This window comes from Ornithorhynchus anatinus, chromosome 10 (assembly GCF_004115215.2).
Source record: "Ornithorhynchus anatinus isolate Pmale09 chromosome 10, mOrnAna1.pri.v4, whole genome shotgun sequence".
NCBI classification, from domain to species: Eukaryota; Metazoa; Chordata; class Mammalia; order Monotremata; family Ornithorhynchidae; genus Ornithorhynchus; species Ornithorhynchus anatinus.
The window spans coordinates 58,750,266-58,773,228 of NC_041737.1; the positions used below are offsets into that span (position 1 = coordinate 58,750,266).

At 61.6% G+C, this 22,963-nt stretch overlaps 3 protein-coding genes across 8 annotated transcripts; 2 read left to right on the plus strand and 1 right to left on the minus strand.

Annotated features, from left to right (window-relative positions):
- Positions 1-259: 259 nt before the first annotated feature.
- On the minus strand, positions 260-8,677 carry RNF41 (ring finger protein 41). The gene is made up of 7 exons (XM_029074025.2): positions 8,566-8,677; positions 5,832-6,027; positions 4,015-4,126; positions 2,609-2,880; positions 2,378-2,513; positions 2,141-2,244; positions 260-1,948 (listed from the first exon to the last, which is right to left on the minus strand). Exons 3-7 carry the CDS (start codon positions 4,102-4,104, stop codon positions 1,597-1,599), a joined length of 954 nt encoding a protein of 317 aa, XP_028929858.1. The 5' UTR covers positions 4,105-4,126; positions 5,832-6,027; positions 8,566-8,677; the 3' UTR covers positions 260-1,596.
- A 4,247-nt stretch (positions 8,678-12,924) lies between these two features.
- Positions 12,925-16,616, plus strand: NABP2 (nucleic acid binding protein 2). Of its 2 annotated transcripts, none has more exons than XM_029073218.1 (7): positions 12,925-13,006; positions 13,399-13,509; positions 13,945-14,083; positions 14,702-14,773; positions 15,201-15,282; positions 15,391-15,454; positions 15,857-16,616. In XM_029073218.1, exons 2-7 carry the CDS (start codon positions 13,431-13,433, stop codon positions 16,057-16,059), a joined length of 639 nt encoding a protein of 212 aa, XP_028929051.1. In that variant the 5' UTR covers positions 12,925-13,006; positions 13,399-13,430; the 3' UTR covers positions 16,060-16,616. The 2 variants fall into 2 exon arrangements, with proteins under 2 accessions (XP_028929051.1, XP_028929052.1); XM_029073219.2 differs by lacking the exon at positions 12,925-13,006 and adding an exon at positions 13,188-13,216.
- Positions 16,617-16,783: 167 nt separating this feature from the next.
- SLC39A5 (solute carrier family 39 member 5) lies at positions 16,784-22,451 on the plus strand. Of its 5 annotated transcripts, none has more exons than XM_029073214.2 (12): positions 16,784-16,859; positions 17,552-17,671; positions 18,447-18,765; positions 19,005-19,188; positions 19,380-19,545; positions 19,854-20,023; positions 20,343-20,462; positions 20,961-21,039; positions 21,178-21,304; positions 21,385-21,465; positions 21,574-21,764; positions 22,168-22,451. In XM_029073214.2, exons 3-12 carry the CDS (start codon positions 18,452-18,454, stop codon positions 22,419-22,421), a joined length of 1,686 nt encoding a protein of 561 aa, XP_028929047.1. In that variant the 5' UTR covers positions 16,784-16,859; positions 17,552-17,671; positions 18,447-18,451; the 3' UTR covers positions 22,422-22,451. The 5 variants fall into 5 exon arrangements, with proteins under 5 accessions (XP_028929047.1, XP_028929048.1, XP_028929049.1 ...); XM_029073215.2 differs by having other exon boundaries at positions 16,785-16,859; positions 17,599-17,671; XM_029073216.2 differs by lacking the exon at positions 17,552-17,671 and having other exon boundaries at positions 16,787-16,859.
- The last annotated feature ends 512 nt before the right edge of the window (positions 22,452-22,963 follow it).

The window sequence follows — 22,963 nt, forward strand, 5'->3', positions numbered from 1 at the left end:
GCCTGGGGCAGCAAGCTGCCTAGGAATCGGTCGGTGGAGGCGGGCATGGAGAGGGGAGTCCAGTCCAGCTCCTCCGGCGGTCAGCACTGGGGCGGGGTTCTGATCCCAGCCCTGGGGCTACCCCGATTCTGCCTCGAGGGACTCCGGGCCCGAGCAGGAGAGTGAGAGGACGGTGGGGGGTGTTGAGAGGAGAGGTGAGTGGAGGGCACCCTTTGCCAGGGCGAGGCGGGCGTTAGAGGGGCGCAGACAGGAGGCCGGCAGGGACTGGAGAAGGTTTATTAGTGCAGCAGTCACCACGGAGGGACGGAGCGCCCACAGCACACACACCGCGCACACATGCACACACGCAGAGTGGCTAGCAGCCCGCCCGCCCACTCGCCCCCAAGCGCAGCCAGCTGCCCAGGGCCCAGTGTCCGGCAGGGGAGGGACAGAGCGAGAGGAGCTGGAGAGAAGCTGAACATGTCCAGAACTAGGTTGACAGCAGCAGTGGCAGCAGCAACATTTGTTAATTCCTGAGCACAAAGGAGGGGCGCTGCCTCCTCCCCCCACCCCCCGGGGACCCTCCCCAGGCAGTAATTCAGGTCTGGGGGAGAGGGGAGCGGGAGGGAGGCTGGGTCTGCCCAGATCTTGGAGCCCAGGAATGGAGTGGGATCGAGGAGGCTAGACCACGGGAGCCGGGGTGCGGTGGGGAGAATGGGACCGCCAAGTTTCTCTCCCCGGGGCCCTGAGGCTAGGGAACTGGGCCACGATAAAGGAAACGATAGCTGTGGTGACCCGTGGGGCTCAGCTTCATCTTGGGTAGGGGGCACGCTGCTCACAGTCGTGGCCTGGGAGGGGGCAACCAGTCCCTCCACTTGCCTCTGCCCACTCTGCAGCAGGAGGCAGAACGCAGGGGGTGCTCAGCCACACCAGGTCAGCGCCAGGACCAGTGGAATAAAAGGTTGTAAATGCGCAGTTTGTGGCTTTTTGTTGTTTTTTTTTAAAAAAAGATTGAATAAATTAAACCCCAGCACACTGACCCCTACCCTGGGTGGGGAGGGGGGAGCTGAGGGGCACCGCGGTGGACGGGGCTGGGGGGTTGGAGTTAAGGGAAGGAGAAATGGAGAAGAAACAGACAAAATGACAACAGTCAGAAAAATTACAAAGACACCACGCGCACCCGACGTGGGTGGGTGGGTATGTGGGGGTGGAAGGGTGTGAGTGTGTGCGTGTGTGTGTGGGGGGGGAAGGGTAAGGGGATGGAGCCAGGCAGGAGAGGCCTGTTCCTGTCTTCCCCTACTGTGGCCCACCCTCAGCCTGGCTCCTTTGTGGCAAGCACGGGGGAAGAGGGGGTCCCCACTTGGCTGAATCCCTCTCTCTGGCCCTTGAGCAATTTGTATTTGGCATCGGTCGCCCCAGCGGGACCACCGCCCTCCCCTTGGCAGCAGGGGTTGGGAGGGTGTCCACAGCTGTGCGCCCCTGGCTCCATTCCCGTTCCCGTACTGTGGCATCGGCGCTTCAAGTCTGCTGGCTCTGGCCTGGGGAGGAGGAGGGCGGGGGGGGAGGTGGGGCAATGGGCTCTCTCCCCTCTGCACATCCCCCTCCCCACCCCGGGGCTCAGATCTCCTCGACGCCGTGCGCGAAGATCATGACGAGCCCGGGCTCCTGCACCATGTCCTCGCCCATGTGTTGGTTGTCGCAGGCCATGACCACGACGGCCTGTTTGCCGGGCACGCGCTTGGCCACGTAGTTCTCGTAGTAGCGCCGGTTCAGCTGGCGCGTCTCCAGGGTGGCCAGGCCCTGGGGCCAGCTGCGCTCGTGGGCGTTCTCGATCAGCTCGTTGACGATAGAGGCCGGGCAGCCGCTCTCCACCAGCGAGCGCTTGATCACAGCCTGGAGGACGGCGTCCGGCGTGGAGATCATCCCCCCCCAGCGGGTCACGCGGGCCGGCTGCAGGGAGTTCACCCACCTGGGGAGGCGGAAGGGGCACCCGCGCGCACACACACATACGTCAGGCACCGCCCTCGGCCCCTTCCCGGCTGCCTCCTCCCAGGCTGTCCCGACCCAGTCCACCACCCCCGGGGCCCCCCCGACGTGAGCAGGCCCAGCTCCAATCCCCAACCTCCCCCGCCACCGTGGCCCCCGCCCGGCCGGCACTCACTCCAGGATTTCATTGTACTCGATCGTCTCCTCCAGGTTCTGCAGGTTGGGGTTGACGCTACGGATGGCCCGGATGCAAGCCTTCAGCAGCTGGATGTCCCTCTTCTGCCCGGAGCGGGGGAGGGCGCGGGAGGGGAGGGGGGCGGACGGACACGGGTTACAGCGGGCCCGGGGCCGGAGGGCCATGGCGGCCGAAGCCCCCCTCCCTTCCGCCCCGGCGCCCGCGCCCGCCCCCAACCTGTTCCGCCAGCTGGTGCTTGTGCTCGGCCGAGGCCTTCTCCAGCTCGGCGATGCGGCCCTGCTGCTGCTGCACCACGGAGCGCAGGTGCTGGATGCAGTTGTGGTTGGGCAGCTCGTCCTTGGGCATCTCCAAGCTGCGGCCCGAGGAGAGACCGACCCGCTCAGCTCACGGTCGGGGCCGGACGCTCGGGTAGCCCTCCCACCCTCCCCCGGACTCCCGGACACTGACCCGCAGCCCTGCTCGCAGGTGACGGGTCGCTTGGGGTTGTGCTCGCAGTCGCCGAGGTGGGCCATGAGGGCGTCCAGGCGCACCACCGCCGCGCAGCCGAAGGCGGCGTTGTCGCATGCGATGTGCAGCTTGGACAGCATGTTCCGCATGATCCGGGGCACCGGGCGCAGGTGGGCCACGGTCACCACGCTGCGGTCCACGGGGCACGTCTGCTGCTGCGAGAACCACTGCGTGATGCAGGCATTGCAGAAGGCGTGCTCGCAGTGTGGGGCCTGGCGAGAGAGAGCCGGCGGGGTGGGGGCTGCCCCTGCAGAATTCCCCTCACCGCCCCCATCCACCCAAGGCCCCAGTGGGATGCTGAGGGGTCCCCTCACCCCCCAGACTGTACCCTGCTACACGATGCTCCTCTCCCCACCCGGGGGCTAGACGCGTAGGTAGCTGGTCCCTGGCCCCCAGGCCCCAGAATCCCAATTGCCGGGCCCCTTGTCGTACACATTTTGGGGGCCGGGCTGACGGCGGTCCCCACTCCATTCCAAATTGCCTCTGCCGGAGACCCTTAGGTTCTCCTGGCCAGCTCTCTGGACGGGTCTGCGGGGAACCAGGGGTTGGCGGGGTGGACTGGGAAGAGGCACACACCCACCACAGCCTGTTGTCTCCCGGGTCTCCATGGGAGGGGTGTGTGTGAGGGTCCGGCAGACCCTAGGGGAAGGTCTGGCAGAAGCCAGATACCCAATAAGCATTTCGGGTCATTACAAACCCAGCGGTCACCAGAGCGGTCACCAAAAGTTGGGCAGCGGGACCACTTCCTCATTCCTGAAACGGGGGATCCTGGTGAGGGGTGAGGGGAAGATGTGGGCGGCCAAGGTCCTAACAACCCCCGATGCCCGGGCCTGGCTCCTTTCCTCTTACTAATACTGCTACTAATAACTATGGTATGTGTTAAGTGCTTACTACGTATCAAGCATTGTACTAAGCGCTGGGGTAGATATAGGATAATTTGGCCCCATATGGGGTTCACAGTCGAAGTAGGAGGGAGAGTGTTTTGCAGATGAGGAAACTGAGGCACAGAGAAGTGAAGTGACTTCCCCAAGGTCGTGGAGCAGACGAGTAGCAGAGCCAGGATTAGAACTTTGGTCCTCTGACTCCCAGGCCCGTGCACTTTTCATTAAAACATAATGCTTCTTAATAGTAACAGTGATACTAATTAAGTGCTTACTACTGTGCTAAACATTGGAGTAGCTATAACACTCGTAGTTTGGTAGCACAGGGATTAAATCCCCATTCTACAGATAAGGAAACAGACACAGTGAAGTGAAGCGACTTGCCCTACATCACACATCAGGCAAGAGGCAGAGTCGGGATGAGAACCCAGACACCCCGGCCCAGCCCGGACCCCGTCCGCTCACCTGCACAGGTTCCTCCAGGACCCCGCTGCAGATGGGGCAGATCAAGTCCTCGTCAACATCCCCCTGGAAGCGGGTTACATCATACCCCATGTCTCATCACCAAGGCCGGATCCTGGGAGTGGAGAGGGGGAGCCAACGGGTGAGGGGCCGGGGTACCCAGACTTGCGCCCTCCGGGGTAGCGGGATCCGCCCCGCCGCTTCCACTCGGGGCTCGGTCGAGCTGGTGGGGAGGGGCTGAGGTTGGTCCGGACACACCAGACCCAGTAGTCTCCCACCACCCATCACAAGCTTGGGCCCACGCCAAGATTCCCTCTGGCCTCCCAGACCGGAGCAGGCTCCGGGACCACGGGGCTGGAAGGTCGGAATTTGGCTGCGGGGCCGGGGGGCGGGGGGGAGCGGCCAGGGAGTGCTTGTGCTTGTACTAGACTTGCGAGGCTGGTGGGCGGATGGGCGGGCAGCCCCAGCCTCAGGGCAGTGACTTGTCTGGCCCCGAGGGACCCCCCCCAGAGAGCAGGCTGGGCTCCAGGAGGTGGATGGGGAGCAGGAAGAAGGCAGGGTGGGGGAAAAGGGTTTGCAGGAGACATTGGAGTGACATGTACGGAAGGGGCTTGGTTGGGGCTGGTCCTCTTCCCCTTAATCCCACTCCTCAAATTCCTCTGATGGATGCCCACCCTTCTCTGTGCCTCCAGTGGAAACTCCTGACCCTTAACTTGCAGGCGCTCACTCTCAGCTCCCTCCTCCCTATTTAAGCTGGCTCCTCTCCCACCACACCCTAGCCTATGCTCTCCGCTCCACTCAAGCCAACCCACTCCCTGGGCCCGGATCCGGCCTCTCCCGCCGCTGACCTCTGGCTCCTTCCCTCTTCACATCTGGCAGACAGGCACTCTCCCCATCTTCAAGGCCCCTCGGAAATCACATCTCTTCCAAGAGGTCTTCCCTGATGCGTCTCTCAACTCTCCACCAAATTCCCTGATTACCGTCACTTCGACCCTTCTGCACTGATTACACGCTAAGATTCCCACAGCCACCCGTAGTCCTTCTGTCCATATCTTCCTCGCCATAGCATGTGAGCACTAACTCGTGTCCGAATCCCCTCTTCTTTCCGCCTACAATGACTTTAGCGTCCATCTTCCCGGCTAAGCCTTAAGCTCCGTTAGGGCAGGGATTGGGTCCACTACCTCTTCTGCAGTCTCCCGAGGGCAGGGTACGATGCTGCGCACAGAACAGTGGCTCGGTCGATACTGTCAGCTGCCCACCCGCCCGCCCCAAGGAAAGGGGGCGGGGAAATGGCCAGGCACTGCCCCTCGGCCCCTCTTCCCCCAGTGGCACCCTCTCCTCTCCCTGAGCTGTGCAGAGTTCCTTCCCTGAATGAGCTTAGAGCCCTCATCCCTGTCACCCCTATCCAATTATCCAGCCATAAAATCTGGCTTCCCAACCTCAGATGATAACGGATCGGCAGAGAGGCTTGGGCCCCATCTGCTCCTTGCACTCGGGCCCCACTGGGGAGACTTTAGAGGCCTGCTGTTCCAAGTCTCTCCCTATCCCACCCTCTTCTTCAATGTGCCCTCCCAAGGAACTCGGGGGGACCTCTCCCTGCTCCTCCTCTGCTGCCTCCTACCTAACTGAACCCTGAGTTGCTCGCCCTCTCTCTCCTGGAGCCTCCCTTCTGTTTCCTCTGCCCACTCTCCCTTGGTGGCCAAAGTTCCCGGGCCTGTCGCCTTGCTCCACTCCCACTGGCCTGGGGAAAGGAGGAAGTTGAAGAGCAGAGTGGCTTTTTTTTGTGGAGGGACGGGGCGGGAGGGGAGGCAGCAACCGACCTTACAATCAACGAGGGGAGCAGCTCCAGCCTCACGCAGCTCGGGCCCCCCGGCGGCTGTGTCCTGGGCCTGGAGGGAGCTCGGCCTCGGCAGCCATCGCGCCGGCTCCTCAGTGCCCGGGTTCCTCGCTGCCGGCGGGCCCCATCGCCACGGGGCGGCCGAGGCGCCACGCGCGGGAACGGTCTGTCGGCGGGAGCTGGGGGAGACGGGAAGGTCACCAACACCGGCCCAGCCGAGCATGCGGGCCAGCCCCAGGAGGCACCGGGGGTGAGGGTACCGCAAGAGCACAGACCTCACCTCTCCCAACACAATGGCACACGCTCAGACACCCTCCCCATCCCCTACTCTCTTCACCAGCTTGACTCCCACCCTCAGAAACGCATGAGGGGTGAGGCCTGAGCCTTACCCGTCCAGGAGGATAGTCAGGGAGCATACGGCAAGAGGAGACTTGGCCAGAAACAATTTGAGAGGCGGGATCGGGTCTCCCACCTCTACAGCTGTTTCCAAAGCGGTCAGGCCAGCGCTCTGCTCACAGTAGACACTCGGTCAGTGTCATGATGGTCTGATGACTGAGAGCGATAGCCAGGTGGTGCGCAGGCGACGAGCCAAAACGTGGGCAGCCAGGGCAGAGGACAAGCAAGGGCTACCCTGCCAGACTGCCCGCCCTTGGCACAGGGAAGCACAGAGTGCGAGGGCAGAGGGGCAGGGGAGGCGGCGGCAGGGGAACTACTGATACGGGCCGCCCTGACCTCTCCTCTCTGAGCCGGCTCGAAGCCGATTATTGGCAGGACACACAGATGGACAGCAGGAGCCAGCGTGGAGGGGCCGGGCTGGGCCGACCAGACAAATGGAGGGGCAGCCCAGAAGGAGGGCACAGGTTGGGGATGGGAGGGGGGCAGGAAGCGTCTCCGACTGCTTGGGTCCACCCAAGAGACAACTGGCAGCCTGTCCCTGCCCTTGCCGTGGCAGTTCAAGACCAGCTCCTTCAGGGAGCCTTCCCTGATCCAACCCTCCCCCTTGACCCTTCACTCCCTACCACGCTCCACCCCTGCCCCCCAATTCCCTCCGGCCGCAAGAATGGATGGGAAGGGTTAAGCCAGGTACAGCCTCTCCTATCACACCTGAAGCTCTCTGAGGGCCGGGACAGTGTCTGCTGCCTGGGGATAATAGTAATAATAATGATGACATTTGTTAAGCACATACTATGTGCCAAGCACTGTTCTAAGCACTGGGGTAGATACAAGGTAATCGGGTTGACCCATGTGGGGCTCGCAGTCTTAATTCCCATTTTACAGATGAGGTAACTGAGGCACTGCGAAGCGAACTGCCCAAAGTCACAGAGCTGACAAGTGGCGGAGGCGGAATTAGAACCCGGGACCTCCGACTTCCAAGCCCGGGCTCTTTGCACTGAGCCACGCTGCTTCCCAAAGGATGCAAAGGAGCCCAGATTCCTGACGACTGGAGAATCTTCTGACGTCTTGTCTCGCCACCCGCACTGTTCCTTGTTTGGAGGAGCTGGCGTGCCAGCTGGGGGCTGAGCTACATCGTGTCGGGCACCGGGAGCCGGGCCTGCCCCTTCCAACCAACCCCCCCTGCTCTAGCTGGTCCCTCGCCCGCCCCCTCCACTCCCCTGCCAGCTCCCCGGGAGCAGTGGCCTAATTAGCAGCCTCATTTGGGTGGCTGAGGGTGAGAATCTAAAAGCCTGCCAATTGAGGGGTGGGGGTTCTCCCCCGCCCCAGGGCTTCCCACCAGCTCCACAGGCCTCCTGGTTGAGGGAGGGCCAGGGGTGGCTGGGTGGGGGGAGGTGACTGAGGGTCCAACTGGGGGCCGGGTTGGGGAGAAGAAGAGGGTGGAGGCTGGGGGTGGGAGGGCGAGGGAAAAAGTGGAGGGGTCCCTGGACTGCAAGACTGGAGGGAGTCGGTCTCGGTTCGTCCAAGGCTGCTCCTTTAACCTCTGTCGGGGACATCCCCTTGATTCTATTTATTGCTATTGTTCTTGTCTGTCTCCCCCGATTAGACCATAAGCCCGTCAAAGGGCAGGGACTGTCTCTATCTGTTACCGATTTGTCCATTCCAAGCGCTTAGTCCAGTGCTCTGCACAGAGTAAGCGCTCAATAAATACTACTGAATGAGTGAATGAATGAACAAGGACGGTCCGGTCCCGTTTCCCCTCCCGGCCCCGCGACCCCAGCCCCATTCAGCCCTGACACCCTCCTTCATTCAAGAGTCTCTACCCTGTATCTCCCCCAGCGCTTAGAACAGTGCTCTGCACGTAGGAAGCGCTTAACACATACCAACATTATTAATAGTGTTTATGGAGCGCCTCCTACGTGCAGAGCACTGTCCTAAGCGCTTGCCCTGAACAATTAGAGACAGAGACCCTCCCCTCCTGCTTCTTCCCCCAGAAGCGGCGTGGCTCAGTGGACGGGGGAGTCAGAGGTGGTGGGTTCTAATCCCGACTCCGCCCCTCGTCTGCGGTGTGACCTTGGGCCAGTCGCTTCACTTCTCTGGGCCCCAGTGACCGACCGCTTGTGCAAAACGGGGATGAAGACGGTCGGCCCCACGTGGGACCAGCTGGTGAGCCGGTGCCCGGCGCTTAGAGCAGTGCTTGGCACATAGTAAGCGCGTAACAAATACCATCGTTATTATTACTATTGCTGCTCTGACACACACACACACACACACACACACACACACACAGAGAGGGGCAGCCCCCGCGCAGGCGCAGTACGCACCGCCTTGGTTTTCGCCTCGGCCCCCCGCGTCCCCGGGTCCAGCTGGAGGCGGACGCGTCCGCAGCCGCCGCCCGGTCCTGGAACTTGGTCCCCGGAGCTCCCCGGCGGGGGGCGGGGGACGGGGGACGGGGGGCGGGGGGGGAGGGTCTCCGTCCCCCGTCAGCAGCCGTCCCCACCGGACGCCCCGCCCACCGGCGCTACGCAACTCACCGGAAATACGTCACGCACCCCCCCTCCTCTCCTCCGCTTAAGGCCCGCGGATCAACGAGAGCGAAAGGAGCTTGGCTAGACCGCCGCTTCCGCCGGAAGTCACTCTCTTCCCTAGGAGGGCGCTCTAGCCGCAGGAGAGGAGTAGAGCTGGGAGGGAGGAAAAGGGCTGGCGGGCCGTCCAGCCAAAGTATTAATAATAATGTTGGTATTTGTTCAGCGCTTACTATGTGCAGAGCACTGTTCTAAGCGCCGGGGGAGATCCAGGGTCATCAGGTTGTCCCACCTGAGGCTCACAGTTAATCCCCATTTGACAGATGAGGGAACTGAGGTCCAGAGAAGTGAAGTGACTGGCCCCCAGTCACCCAGCTGACAAGTGGCAGAGCCGGGATTCGAACCCATGACCTCTGGCTCCCAAGCCCAGGCTCTTTCCACTGAGCCACGCTGAGTGCTTACTATGTGCAGAGCACTGTTCTAAGCGCTTGGAATGGACAACTGGGCAACAGATAGAGACCATCCCTGCCCAATGACGGGCTCACGCCTACTGGACTCCTCCGTTCAGTCGTATGTGTGACTTTGGGCAAGTCACTTCTCTGGGCCTCAGTGACCTCATTCGTAAAATGGGGATTAAAACTGTGAGCCCCACGTGGGACAACCTGATGACCTTGTATCCCCCACCCCATGCTTAGAACAGTGCTTTGCACATAGTAAGCGCTTAACAAATGCCATTATTATTTAGCACGTCCTGGGTGCAGAGCACTGGGCTAAGCGCTTGGGAGAGTACCCTATAACAGTAAACAGGAATATAAAATATAAAAATATTCCTGATCCCAAGGGGCTCACAGTCTAGAGGAGGAGTCTACTGAATGCAGAGCTCTGTAATCCTTCTAGACTGTAAGCCCATTGTTGGGTAAGGGTGTCTCTACTGCCAAACTGCACTTTCCAAGCACTTAGTCCAGTGCTCTGCACACAGTAAGCGCTCAGTAAATACGATTGAATGAATAACTCTGCTCTTTGGAAGAGTAGAATTAGAAGACACAATCGCTGCACTCGAGCAGCTTACAGTCTCAAGGGGGAGACAAGCATCAAATAGTTTACAAAGTGAAGTTATGCTTGGAGATGAAGCTGAAATTTTGCTCTTTGACCTTACTTCATTGCTTATTCCTCACCCTGGGGAAGCTGTCATATCAGCCCCACTTTCATTCATCCATTCATTCATTCAGTATTTTTGGAGCTCTCCTGGGTAGCAGTCTCACTTGGGAGAGAATTACAAATGTAAAAAGCAGTTTCCCTACCTTCATGGCCCTTACAGTCTAATGAGGAGACAGTAATAATAGTAGTAAAATTTATTAAGCACTCAACTATGTATGGAGCACTGTACTAAGCACTGAGAAAAAAATACATAAAAATACAGCCCCTGGTCCCCAAGGGGCTCGTAATCTAAAAAACAGGAGAGAGGGAGCAGGTGACAGATACATAAATAAGGATGAAACAAAAACAGAAAAACAAAATAAAGCACAGCAATATAAATAAGAGGAATAGGGCACTGTGACTAGAAGAATGGAGCTTCAGGTTCTTTACAGCTCAGAGTATGGTAGTCACAGTCTTGTTGTACACCGCAGCCTTCCCACTTTCTCTGAAAGTTGAGACTGTCTCATGCTGTTGCTGTTTCCTCACCCTCCTGGCTGGAGAAAGGGGACAAAAGGAGTCCCGGTGGAGAGGGGAAGGGGGCATCTCCTTCAACCAGCAGACTCCTAGGGTCTGGTGCGAGAGGATTGGGGCCCCACCCTGCCACTGCTGCCTCATCCTCTGGGCTAGGAGCTTTGGAATCCTAGAGGGGTCGGGGTGGTGGTGGGAGGGCTCTCTCCCATGACACAGGCCTCTCAGGATACCTAGGTTTAAATCCTGGTTCTGTCACTTATCTGCTGGGTGACTTTGGACAAGTCACAACTTATCTGGGCTTCATTTCCTCACCTGTAAAATACCTGATCTCCCTTGGCCTTTGACCATAAGCTCCATGTGGGCAGTGATTGGGTCAGATCTGATTATCTTGTATCTACCTCAGTACTTGGAACTTGGTAAGCACTTAACATAGTAAGCACTTAACATATGTAAATTAAGTATACAGTTATAACAACAGTAATAATCATAATCATGGTATTTGCAGTTAATCAGGTCTCACCTGGGACTCACAGTCTAAGTAGGAGGAAGAACAGGCATTGAATCCCCCTTTTGCAGATGAGCCAACTGAGGCAAGGAGAAGTTAGTGACTGTCTTCTGCTTCCCAGGCCCATGTTCTTTCCTCTAGGCCATGCTGCTTTTAAAAAAGTGACTATATGGGAAAGTGAATGAATAAACAAATCATCGTGGGGAGAGTGGCCACTTGGTCTAATTTCCTGGAAGAGTAGACCCAGGGGACCTCGGAGAGGGAATGAGTCTGTGCCATTAAAGGCACCTTCCTCTCCACACCCCCCGGCCCCCGACCAGTGTTTCCCTCCCAGGGGGGCAGTGAGAGGGAGAAGGGGAGTAGACTCAGAAAATACATTGCACAGAGCTTTGTGGCTACAACTGTAAGGGGGTCTGGCCATGGCATCACCTTTCCCCAGTGTCCATCCACCCCCCCCCCCCCGGGCGGACTAGAGGCAAGGAAAAGCAGGGAAGGTGAAGGCATCGTCCTGTCTGCGAGATCTGCCTCCTTGTGATTTCTGCCCCTTTGGCCCCCAAGCCAGCCCACCTTCTCCAGCTTCCCCTTCATCTCCCGGGGCCAGCTAGAGGGAGGGGCTGTCAAATTACTGTAATAAATTACTGTTATTACTATGACCCCTCCTGCCCCAGTCCTGCTCCTTGGCCCTGGCTGGAGGACCCACCCCTTGGTGAGCATAGAAACAGTTTACATCTATAAAATGTGTATTGGGGAGCCCCAGGAGAGGCTCTCTCTGGTCCAGCCAAAGGGCCACCAGCCAGGCCGGGGGGGTGGGTGTAGAAGCAGTATGGTACGGTGCCTAGAGCCCGGGCCCGGGAGTCAGAAGGTCGTGGGCTCTAATCCCTGCTCCGCCGCTGGTCTGCTGTGTGACCTTGGGCAAGTCACTTCCCCTTTCCGGGCCTCAGTTCCCTCATCTGTAAAAATGGGGATTAAAAATTGTGAGCCCTACGTGGGACAAATCTGATTACTCTGTATCTCTCCCAGCGCTTAGAACAGTGCTCAGCACATAGTAAGCGCTTAACAAATACCATAATTATTATTAAAATGGGGATGGAGACTTCGAGCCCCACGTGGGACAGGGACTGCGTCCCACCTGATCTGCTTTGTGTCCACCCCAGCGCCTAGTAAGAGGCCTTCCCAGACTGAGCTTCCCCTTTTCCCTGTGCTCCCTCTCTGCTCCCCCTTCCCCTCCCCTCAGCTAAGCCCCCTTTCCTTCTGCCCCTCCCCCTCAGCACTGTGCTCATTTGTCAATATTTTTAGTACCCTATTTATTTTGTTAATGAGTTGTCCATCCCCTTGATTCTATTTATCGTGATTAAGTTGTCTTGTTTTTGTCCATCTGTCTTCCCCGATTAGACCGTGAGCCCGTCAATGGGCAGGGACGGTCTCTCTCTGTTGCCGAATTGTCCATTCCAAGCGTTTAGTACAGTGCTCTGCACAGAGTAGGTGCTCAATAAATACTATTGAATGAATAGTACATAGTGAGCGCTTAACCCATACCATACTTATAATAATAATGGTATGGGTTAAGCGCTTACTCTGTGCAGAGCACCGTTCTAAGCGCTGCGGTAGATCCAGGGTCATCAGGTGGTCCCACGCGAGGCTCCCATCTTCATCCCCATTTTCCAGATGAGGGAACCGAGGCCCAGTGAAGCGACTTGCCCAGAGTCACCCGGCTGGCAAGGGGCAGAGGGGGGCTTCGAACCCAGGACCTGTGACCTCTCCCCCGAGCCCCGCCGCTTCTCTTCCTATGAGAGACGGGAGGGGTCGGGGTGGAGCCGCAGGCCCCTCGTGGTCGGCCGTGGCCCCCGCACGTGCGGAAGTGGCGGCGGTCCCTTTAATTCCCGGCCCCGCCCCCTCCGGCGGGCCGGGGCCTCGGATTGGCTGGGGCCTCGGCGGGAGGCGCGCAGGGGCCGCGCTCATTGGCTGCGGCCGCCCGACCCGGATACTTCCTGGAATGTCCAGGACTGGACGTTCCATCGAGCGGCGTCCGGCGGGAGCCCGGGCCCCGAGGGCGGCTGAGCGGGCTGGGTGAGCCCCGGGACGGGGGAGGGGCCAGGCACCGCCCCCCTCGAGGCCTGGGGGTGGGACGCGTGCCTCAGTGGCAAGGGCTTGGGAGTCACAGCTCATGAGTTCGAATCCCGGCTCCGCCACCAGCCAGCTGGGTGACTGTGAGCCAGTCACTTCTCTGGGCCTCAGTGACCTCATCTGTCAGATGGGGTTTCAGTCTGTGAGCCTCAGGTGGGACCACCTGATGACCCTGTATCTCCCCCAGCGCTTAGTGCTCTGCACATAGTAAGCGCTTAAGAAATACCAACATTATTATTATTGAAGACCCTCCCTTAAGGCCGGGCCCGGAGCATGAGGCCGCCAAGCGGAGGGGGTCGGAGCCGGGTGGTCGCTGAGCCTTTTCTTCCCTCCAGACCCCGCGGCGAGGGGCAGAAGCGGTGGCACCATGACGACGGAGACCTTCGTCAAAGACATCAAGCCGGGCCTCAAGAACCTCAACCTCATCTTCATCGTGCTGGAGACAGGTGCGGGGTGAGGCACCGTCGCCCCTCCCCGGCTGGTGCCACCCGGGCGCCCCAGGATTTGGGGCTCGGGGGCGTGGGGCCAGCCTGGCGAAGCCCCCTTCCCAGGTTGGGAACTGGAAAGGTGGCTCACCCATCCCCCTGCTCGGAGTCCCCTCCCCCGTTGTCTTTTTCCCCCTCTCCCTTCCTTCCCAAATCCCGGGAAGCTCCTGCTTCCTGGGAAATCTCCAGCTCCAGCTGCGTGTCGACGGTCTCGGCGACTGGGTGTGTGGCCGGGGGCGGTTCGGGAGGCGGGCTCGTCTTTCCCAACACCCTCTGGGGACCCCCACCCCTCCTCCTCCTCCCTGCCTTCACCCCCGCCACCGAGCGTTCCCTTCAGCTCCCCGTGGGCTCAGTTCGGACTGGAGAGGGACCAGTGACTCACCCTTGTGTCCTCAGGCCGAGTAACCAAGACCAAGGATGGACACGAAGTGCGTACCTGTAAGGTGGCGGACAAGACCGGCAGCATCAACATCTCTGTGTGGGATGACGCGGGCACGCTGATCCAGCCTGGGGACATCATCCGGCTCACCAAGGGGTGGGTCCTCCAGCCAGGGCCGGGGAGCAGGACCGGGGCAGGAGGGATCCAACACCTTGATGATAATAATAATAACAGTAATTATGGCATTTGTTAAGGGCTTACGATGTGCCGGGCACTGTTCTGGTGTTCTTCATCCAACCCTTTGTCACCATCTGATTCACTGAGGGGTGTGTCCTCACGGGCAGCCAGCTCGGGGTGATGGTGGGGTGGGAGGCCTCCCCCACCCGATCTAGGCTGGAGAATCACCCAAATCACCAAGGGGATGTTCCCCAACTTGAGGCAGGTAGTGTGTGTCTGTGGGTATATGTGTATCGGGGAGCGCCTGGAGAGGCTCTCTGTGATCCAGCCTAAAGAATTATCCGGCTCACCAAAGGGTGAGTCTGTCGGGGGGATGGACTGGGGAGCCCTCTCTGATCCAGTTCAGAAAACCATCCAACTCGCCATGGGGCGAGTCCTTCATCGAGGGCAGAATTTGGAGGGGCCATCCCTGATCCAGCTCAGGATCCGCTGGGAATGGCCTGACACGATGACCCTTCTCTGGGCACTAGGGGACTCTCTGGGCAGGTGGCCCAGCCCATCGACACCCCTTCCTCACCACCCTCTGTGTACACCCAGGTACGCATCCGTGTTCAAAGGCTGCCTGACACTGTACACGGGCCGTGGGGGAGACCTGCAGAAGATCGGAGAGTAAGATTGCTTGGGGGGGGGGGGTGTCGGACATAATCCCTAGCCGGGGGGTGGTGAAAGAATGGGGGATGGGAGGTTCTGGGAGGAGGGAAGGATGAAGGCCTGAGGGGAACAGAGGTGCCCTCAACCCCTTGTCTTTAGTCAGGGGGTCTTCTCGGACCCAACCCCTGGCCCTGCCCTGTCTTGAGCATCAGTGGCGGTATGCACTGAGCGATGCCCCCCCTGGGGGCACTGCCATGTCTTGAGCATCAAGAAAGCACGGCAGAAGCCCGGGACCTGTTCCCTGCCCTCAAGGATCATCCTCTCTCATGGTGGAGGTGGGTGGAGAAACAGTGACAGACGTGGAGTGAGCGAATGAGCGATCGAGCCAGTCAGAGAGGATGAGTGGAGTCGGGGCCTGCCCCTGAGTAACCTTCCTTCCCTGCAGGTTTTGCATGGTTTACTCTGAGGTCCCTAACTTCAGCGAGCCAAATCCAGAGTACAGCACCCAGCTGCCCCCCGGAAAAGTGGTGAGTGCAGTTCGGGGGGAGGGGAGCGGGCGAGCCGGGGCCCAGTCCCTTGTCCGGGAGCCAGGTGGGCCGACCGGGCCCCGACTGAGTCGCTGCTCTCTCTCCCAGGTTCAAAATGACAGCGGGCCCCCAACCCCGCAGCAGCCAACTGGACCTCCGGTCTCCTCTCCAGGTAAGAACCCCCAGCAACTGTGATTTCTGGTGTCACGGTCCCGGCCAAGAGATGTCCCCATCCGAGGTCTCTCCCCTCCTCATCCCACGTCACTCACGGCCCCGGGAACCGAGCGGGCCCCGGACTCCAACCGTGGCCAGGGGCCAGGTTGGGGAATGGGCCTGGACTCTGGGCGGTGGTGCCCCGCTCTTATTGGACAGGATGCTCACTCACCTTTCTTCTGCTTGGGGATCACTGCGACCCCCAGCTTGTTTCCTTCTGAGTGTGGGTCCTCGCTGCCCTCCCATTTCCCCCTGTGAAGCAAGGCAGAAGAGGGTTGGGTTTAGGGTAGTGAATACAAAAGCCTCTGCTCACCCTCTGTCTGCTCACCTCCCCCATCCCTTCCTTCTCCTCTTGCCACAGCCTCTGAGAATCAAAACGGGAATGGACTGAGCGCTCCCAGCCCCGGGGCTGGCCCCCACCCTCCTCACGCTCCCCCGCACCCCGCCAGCACTCGGATCACCCGCAGCCAGCCCAGCCACGCCCCCGCCGGCCCACCGGGCCCCGGGCCCCCCACCAACCCCATCAGTAATGGCAAAGAGACACGAAGAAGCAGCAAGAGATAGGGCCCCCGCCTCCCCCCGAGGTGGGGGGGCGGGTGGCTGTGTCAGAGCAAGAGAAAGCCCCTTGAGGCCCGGATCGTGTCTGCTAACTCTGTTGTACTTTCCCAAATGCTTAGCACAGTGCTCTGAACACAGTAGATTGTAAACTCCTTAAGGGAAGGGATCGTTGTCTATCTGTCGTACTCTCCCATCCACTTAGAGTGCCCTGCACGGAGTAGGCATTCAATCAGTGCAATTGATTGATTGATGAATCGATAGCCACCCCCCCCACTCGGGGAGGAACTGAAGGGTTATTGACTTGTTAGGCTCCAGCATAGGTGGGGGTGGGCAGTGGGGATGCTGTCAGAGCCTAGAGCCTCAGAACTGCTTTGGTTTCTCCCCCCCGGCTCGTGGGGGCAGGATCGACTTTCCACTGTTTTCAGAAGACTCAGTACTGAGGGGAGCTGGGGCAGTGTGTGCATGTGGGTGTGTGTGTGTATTTGCGCGTGTCTCCGCACACGCATGTCTTTCCCTAAGTTTCCCCAAACCTCCAATAAATATCTCCATTTCACTCATCTCTACTGCTGCCTGGGGGTTCCGGTATGTGTCGGGGCTGGGCGGAATCAAGATCTGAAGGGGGCCGGGCAGCGGGACACCTTAGTGAGTGTCTGGGGCCTGGAGCCTGCCTCTTTAAGATTGGGTCCCGCCTCCCCTTCCCACCCCCCCACCTCCTGCCTGGGCCCCCAGCAGGTGACCCTTGACCCTCAGCAACCAAGACGCTGCGCTCTCCCCCTCCACTCCTTCCCCTCCTGAACCACGGCCAGGTAAACTCTTCCGTCGCCCCCCCTGGGCCGACGGGCTCTGTCTGCACCCCTGCCACCCCTCCAACCCCTACCCGCACCACACATACCCACACACGGGCCCATGGGGGTCCGGGTTGTGGATCCCTCCTCCCCGGCCCTCCGCCCCTAGCCTGAGTTCTGCTTCTGCCTTAGGGCTGGGGGTGGACTTGGTGTATAGGTTGGGCGGGCGGTGCCTAGTGGGGCTGGGGAAGGACGGAGCGGGGGGGGGGGGGGGGGGCGGCATGAGGCTGGGTAGGGAGGAGAAAGGGGACCCTGGAGAGGTGACAGGGGAGTTAGGAGGAGAGGCAGGGAGGGCCCGAGGAGAAAGCCGGCAGGGCAGCGCACTCATGCACGCGCAGACAGTCAGACGTTCACGCGCACCCACATCCCAGGAGGAAGGGGAGACGACAGCTCCTTCCCCGTGGGGGAAGGGGAAGAGCACCTGACCTTTGACCCCTGCTCTGGCCACGTGAATCATTAACCCCTGGCTGGCTGATGGCCCCCAAGACCTGGACTTGCCTCCCCAGCCCCAACCCCGCCCCTCCATCCCGCCTCTGCCCCGCCCCTGGCCCTGCCCTGCCCAGTCCCCAGTGGTGGTGACCCAGAACGGTGAGGTTGGGGACCACTGGGCCATAACGCCTCCGGTTGCCGGCCCTCTGGGCTCCCCCCGACAGGGGCCTGCGAAGCTGAGCCGGGCCCCTCCCTGCCACCCCACCACCAGACCCCCAAGGAGCTCGGGAGGGCCAGCCGCTCATCAGACGCTGCTGCAGAGAAGACTCGTGTCCCTGGTGGGGGTGAGGCCTGGAGGAACTGGAGGGAATCTGAGGCAGAAGCCGCCCGGGGCTACGGCGGGGAGACGGTGGGGGGCACGGGCCGATGCTGGCGGGGGGCCTGGGCTGCAGGGGGGGACAGACTGACCCCAGAGGGGCGGAGCAGGGCCGGAAGGGAGCAGCTGCAAGAAGGAGACGTTCTCCCACGCTTCTAGCTTGGAGGAACCGTGCCAGGCTTGGAGGGCCAGACTGTGGGGGCTGGGCTGGGTGAGCCAAGATGCGGGGAGGACTGGGCTGGAGAGGTACCGAGCCGGAAAATGCCCAGCCCAGAATCCCTCTCTGGGGAGGAGGAGCCGACTGCAAGGCAGAGCCTGCTCACCCCACTGGTGGGCCACGGCCGAAAGGAGGAAGGGAGCAGGCCTGGGCTGGGGTAGGAAGAGATGGGTGAAGCTGGCAGACGGGGCGGGGTGATGGCCGGATGGACACTCTGAGGGCAGAGCGACAGCAAGGTGGAATCTATGGAAGGATGGATTTTCATGGGGACAGGGATGCTGCCGGATGGCTTTCTGTGGGAGCGGGGCCGTGGTAGGGCTACACTGGGATGAATTCTTTGGGCAGGTCTAAGATAGGGTGGAATCTATTGGGACGGGGCTACAGCGGGGTGCGATTCTGAGGGGCCGGGGCTCTGGTGGGGCTGGGCAATCAGGGCTGAGGCTCTGATTCCACCCCCCCACCCCTGGGTGGGCTAGCTCTGGGGCAATCATCCGGGTTTAGCCCCTAACCTCTTCTGCCCTTACAGCCCGGATGGCCCCTGGGCAGGTGTGGGGGCTGCTCCTGGCTGGGTTGAGCCTGTGGCCAGGCCTGGCGGGGGCCCGGGCCCCTGTCCCCGCAGCCCCTCCGGAAGTCCCCGGACCTCTGGGCCCCGCGGAGCAGGAGCAGAGTCACTACCTGGCCCAGCTCTTCGGCCTGTATGGGGAGAACGGGACCTTAACTGTCGGCGGCCTGGCCCGGCTCCTCCACAGCCTGGGTCTGGGCCGGGTGCAGGGGCTGCGCCTGGAGCATAGGGGGGCCCTGGAGGGCAGGCCTGGACCGCTCCCCGAGGGCAACACCACCCAAAGGTATCTGGCGCCTACCCCCGACAGGGCCCAAACCTCCTACCCCTTCCCTCCCTCCCCGCCCCAGTCGCTGGCCTCCATCTCCCCATCCCCTCCCCGCCCCCCGCCCCCTCCCTGGGCTCCAACACCCTACCAGTCCCCAGCAGGGAGGTTTTGGGGGGGAGGGGGAGAAGCCTGGGGGCCAGGAGGGGGCGGTGAGGGAGAGGTGTGTGACCTACAAGGGTTTGTCCCCTCCCTGCCAGGCCCCTGGAGCCTGGGTTGAGCTTGGATGTGTGGTCTGGGCTACCCACTGGCCCCTCGCTCTGGGGGGCTCGAGAGGAGCCAGGGGGCCCGTCCTCGCCCCGGGGGCCACCCTCCCCAAACCTGGACCTCTTTCACCGCTTGCTGCTGCTGGATCACTCGCTGGCCGACCACTTGCATGAAGACGTGAGCTGGGTGCAGGGGTAGGGAGGGCCAGGCAGATCGAAACAAACCAAGCAACAAACAGGAAGTCATTTGCATGCCATTGATATGCTTGTTTAATATCTATTATGGACGCCCCCCAGGTCCCAACTCTCTCCCCTGCTCCTGCCCAGCATCCCTCTTGCTTTGGTGACCCCTGACCCCTGACCCCACAGTGCCTGAACGGCTCCCAGCTGCTGGTGAATTTTGGCCTGAGTCCTGCCGCCCCACTAACCCCTGGCCAGTTTGCGCTGCTCTGCCCAGCTCTGCTCTACCAGATCGACAGCCGTGTCTGCATCCGCCCCACCCTGCCCCCTGCCCCCTCAGGGGACCTGCTGGCCGGTACGTGACCCTGCGGGCCTCAGACCCCCTCACCCCCACCCCCGAGTCATCCCTTTTTCCTCTCCAGTCCTCTCCGTGTCCAGGGCCGTTGGGGCTGATGCCTCCATTCCGCCCAACCCTGACTCCTGCATTCCATTCGCTCAGCCTCGGCCCGTCCTGCCCCCTTTCATCCCTCGACCCTCACCCGCCCAGCCCCCTCCACCCCCTCAGTCTTTCCCTGCCCTGCCCAGCCCCTCAGCCCCAGCCCCGCCCTGCGGCCGTCGGCTCCCCCCCAGGCCTGACCCTTCCTGCTCCCTTCGTGCCCCCAGCTCTGGCTCACAGCTCTCTGGCTGTGCTCCTGCTCAGTGTCCCGACTCCACTCTCACTCCTGCTGCTCCGGCTGGTGGGGGGCCAGCGCCTGCGGCCCCTCTTGGGCTTCCTAGGATCCCTGGCTGTGGGCACGCTCTGCGGGGACGCCTTGCTGCACCTGCTTCCCCATGTATGTTCCCCCTCCCCTGGCCCTGCTCCTCCCTCTGCCTCCATCCTCGGTCCTCCCCGTCTATTCATCCCTGCCTTCTTCCTGCTCCTCTCACTCCCCCAGTCCCGTCCCGCCCCCACCGATACCCTTCTGTCTCCACTCATCCCAGGATTTCCACTCCCCCCATGTCCCCTCTACCCTTTCCACCCCTTGGCACTCCTGGGCTCCTCTTCCCTTAATCTTCTGTTCCTCAGGTGGGGGGGAGGGGAGGGGCAGAGGGGGCGGTCCTCCAGGGGCCAGGCCTGGGGCCCCCTCTGACCCACTTGCCCCCGCTTGGTAGGCGCAGGGTGGGCGGCACAGCGGGTCGGGGTCAGCAGGCGAGCTGGGGCCAGGGCTGGCACTGCTGGGGGGCCTCTTCCTCCTTTTCCTGCTCGAGAACCTGCTTGGGCTGCTGAGGCCGGTGAGTGACCCCTAACCCGACCCCCCTCAACTCCTGACTCACCATAGTATTTCTTCATCGTGTTCGATGTGCTAAGCATTGTGTTAAGTCCTGGGATGAACACAAAAATAATCAAATCCTGTCCAACGCAGAGCTCACAGTCTGAGAGGGAGGGAGGGAGGGAGAGCAGTTACCTTAATTTCTCTGGGCCTTGGTTTCCTCCTCTGAAAATGGGGATGAGTGATTCGCCCAAGGACAAGCAGCAGACCAGTGGCAGATTTGAATTTAAAACATGGGTCTCCAGACTCACAACGCAGGGTTTTTTTCCAGTGGGCCACGCTGCAGCTGCACCCAAAAGGCAGAAACGGTGGACAAGAGGGTCCCCACTTCTTGGGCTGGAGTCAAGGGGCGGGGCTTCCCACCACCGGGGGTCACGGGAAGGACGGTGGGAGGGCCTGGAGGGTCAGGGGATGGGGGAAACGAGCGAGGGGTTAGCAAAGCGACATGCACCTGTTTCAGAAATGCCATAGGCGCAGGCGGAGGGACCTTGGTGTCCAGGACCCCGAGGACCCCAGCGGGGCGGCCCTGCAGACGCTAGGTGAGTCGAGCAGAGCCGAGGGGTGGGCTGCGGGGGGCGGGCGGGGGGTTTGGGCGTTCCCCATCCCTGCCACCCCCGCCTCCGTCCCCAGAGCCGGCGTCCGAAGGGCAGGGAGAGCCGAGCGGTCCCTCCCCGCAGGCCTCGGGCACCCGTGGACACCTGGGCCACGGCCACAGTCACGGCGCGGGAGGCGCCGGCCCCAACATGACCTGGATGGTTCTGCTGGGGGACGCGCTGCACAACCTCACGGACGGGCTGGCCATCGGTGAGGAGGGTGGGGTCGAAGGCAAGGGGCCGGGGCCTTCCGGGGCAGCTCTCCGGGCTCACCGGCCCTCTCCGCCCCAGGCGCCGCCTTCTCGGACGGCCTCCCCAGCGGCGTCAGCACCACCCTGGCCGTCTTCTGCCACGAGCTGCCCCACGAACTGGGTAGGGGGGTTTCGCGGGGGGCCGGGGGAGGAGGGAGCGCGTCGGACCGGAGGCGGGCGGGCGGATGGGCCCGGCTGACCCCGGTCACCCGTGGCCACCTGCCCGCAGGGGACTTCGCCATCCTGCTCCAGGCTGGGCTGCCGCTGCGCCGACTGGTCCTGCTGAGCGTGGGCTCAGGGGCCTTGGGGCTGCTGGGCGCCGCCATGGGCGTGGGGCTCAGCCGGGGCCCCGAGCCCCTCACCCCCTGGGTCTTCGCGGTCACCGCCGGCGTCTTCCTCTACGTGGCTCTCGTGGACATGGTGAGGGGGCCGGATGGGGCTGGAGGGGGGCCGTGCAGGGCTCGGCCTCACGCCTCCAGCGCTTAGAACGGTGCTTGGCACACAGTAAGCGCTTATCAGACCCCAGACTGAGAAGCGGCGCGGCTCAGTGGAAAGAGCCCAGGCCTGGGAGTCGGAGGTCACGGGTTCTGATCCCGGCTCCGCCGCTTTTCGGCTGTGTGACTTTGGGCAAGTCACTTCGCTTCTCTGGGCCTCAGTTCCCTCATCTGTCAAATGGGGATGAAGATTGTGAGCCCCACATGGGACAACCTGATGACCTTGTATCAACCCCGGCGCCTGGGGCAGTGCTTGGCACATAGTAAGCACGTAACAAATGCCATCGTCATTATTAGGAACGATCATCTCCCCCATCTCCCCCTTCCAGCTGCCGGCCCTGCTGCGCCCCCGGGAGCCCCTTCCCGCCGGCCACGTGCTGCTGCAGGGACTGGGGCTGCTGCTGGGAGGAGGCCTCATGCTGACCATCGCGCTGCTGGAAGACCGGATGCTGCCCCTGGGGCCGGAGGCCTGACCGGACCGGACCAGACCCCGCCCTCGCCCCCCAACCAGGAACGCAGGCCGCAGGCTAGGAGCGATAGGAGTTTAATAAACAGAACCGATCCCAAAGCCACTTCGAGTTGACAGGAGTCCAGACAGCGCAGAAAACTTGGTGGTGGGGGGTGGGAGAGGGAAGGGGAGGGGGAAGGGAAGAGAGGGTAGGGGGTGTTCCCTCCCCTCGTGGCCAACCTACCTGGGCCCCGCGCCCCCCTCCCCGTGGGGTGGGGGAGACACGCCTTCTCCCTTATTGCTCCCGTCAGCCACCCCCTCCCCCCCGCCCCAACTCTAGCACCATGGGGCGGCCCCGCTGGAGGAGGGAGGGGAGGGGGGCGGCCAGGGTTGATTGCTCAGAGAAAGATTCAATTCGAATCAAGTCAATTGTGCTCGGCCGCTTTACTTCCCACAGCGAGTACACGGGGAGGGGGAGACTCGGGCGCCCGGCCCCCCGCCCCCCTCCCGGGGGGTCGGGGGGAAGGGCGGGGGTCGTGTCTGCAGCATCACGGGTCATGCAGGTCACAGGACACAGATACGGGGTCGGGAGGAGGGACGGACACACGACACGGAGCTTCCCCGCCCCTCGCTGGGGACTCTATTGCTCGGAGGGGAAACTGTCTAGATGCCTCCCC

Coding starts and splice junctions, on each gene's coding strand:
- RNF41 (XM_029074025.2), bottom strand. CDS start 4,104: ATGGGGTATGATGTAACCCGCTTCCAGGGGGATGTTGACGAGGACTTG. Junction 2,881..4,014: donor TCCTGGAGGAACCTGTGCAG/GTGAGCGGACGG, acceptor CTCTCTCGCCAG/GCCCCACACTGCGAGCACGC. Junction 2,245..2,377: donor AGCACCAGCTGGCGGAACAG/GTTGGGGGCGGG, acceptor CGCTCCGGGCAG/AAGAGGGACATCCAGCTGCT.
- SLC39A5 (XM_029073214.2), top strand. CDS start 18,452: ATGGCCCCTGGGCAGGTGTGGGGGCTGCTCCTGGCTGGGTTGAGCCTG. Junction 19,189..19,379: donor CCGACCACTTGCATGAAGAC/GTGAGCTGGGTG, acceptor CTGACCCCACAG/TGCCTGAACGGCTCCCAGCT. Junction 19,546..19,853: donor CTCAGGGGACCTGCTGGCCG/GTACGTGACCCT, acceptor TCGTGCCCCCAG/CTCTGGCTCACAGCTCTCTG.
- NABP2 (XM_029073218.1), top strand. CDS start 13,431: ATGACGACGGAGACCTTCGTCAAAGACATCAAGCCGGGCCTCAAGAAC. Junction 13,510..13,944: donor CTTCATCGTGCTGGAGACAG/GTGCGGGGTGAG, acceptor TTGTGTCCTCAG/GCCGAGTAACCAAGACCAAG. Junction 15,455..15,856: donor ACCTCCGGTCTCCTCTCCAG/GTAAGAACCCCC, acceptor CTCTTGCCACAG/CCTCTGAGAATCAAAACGGG.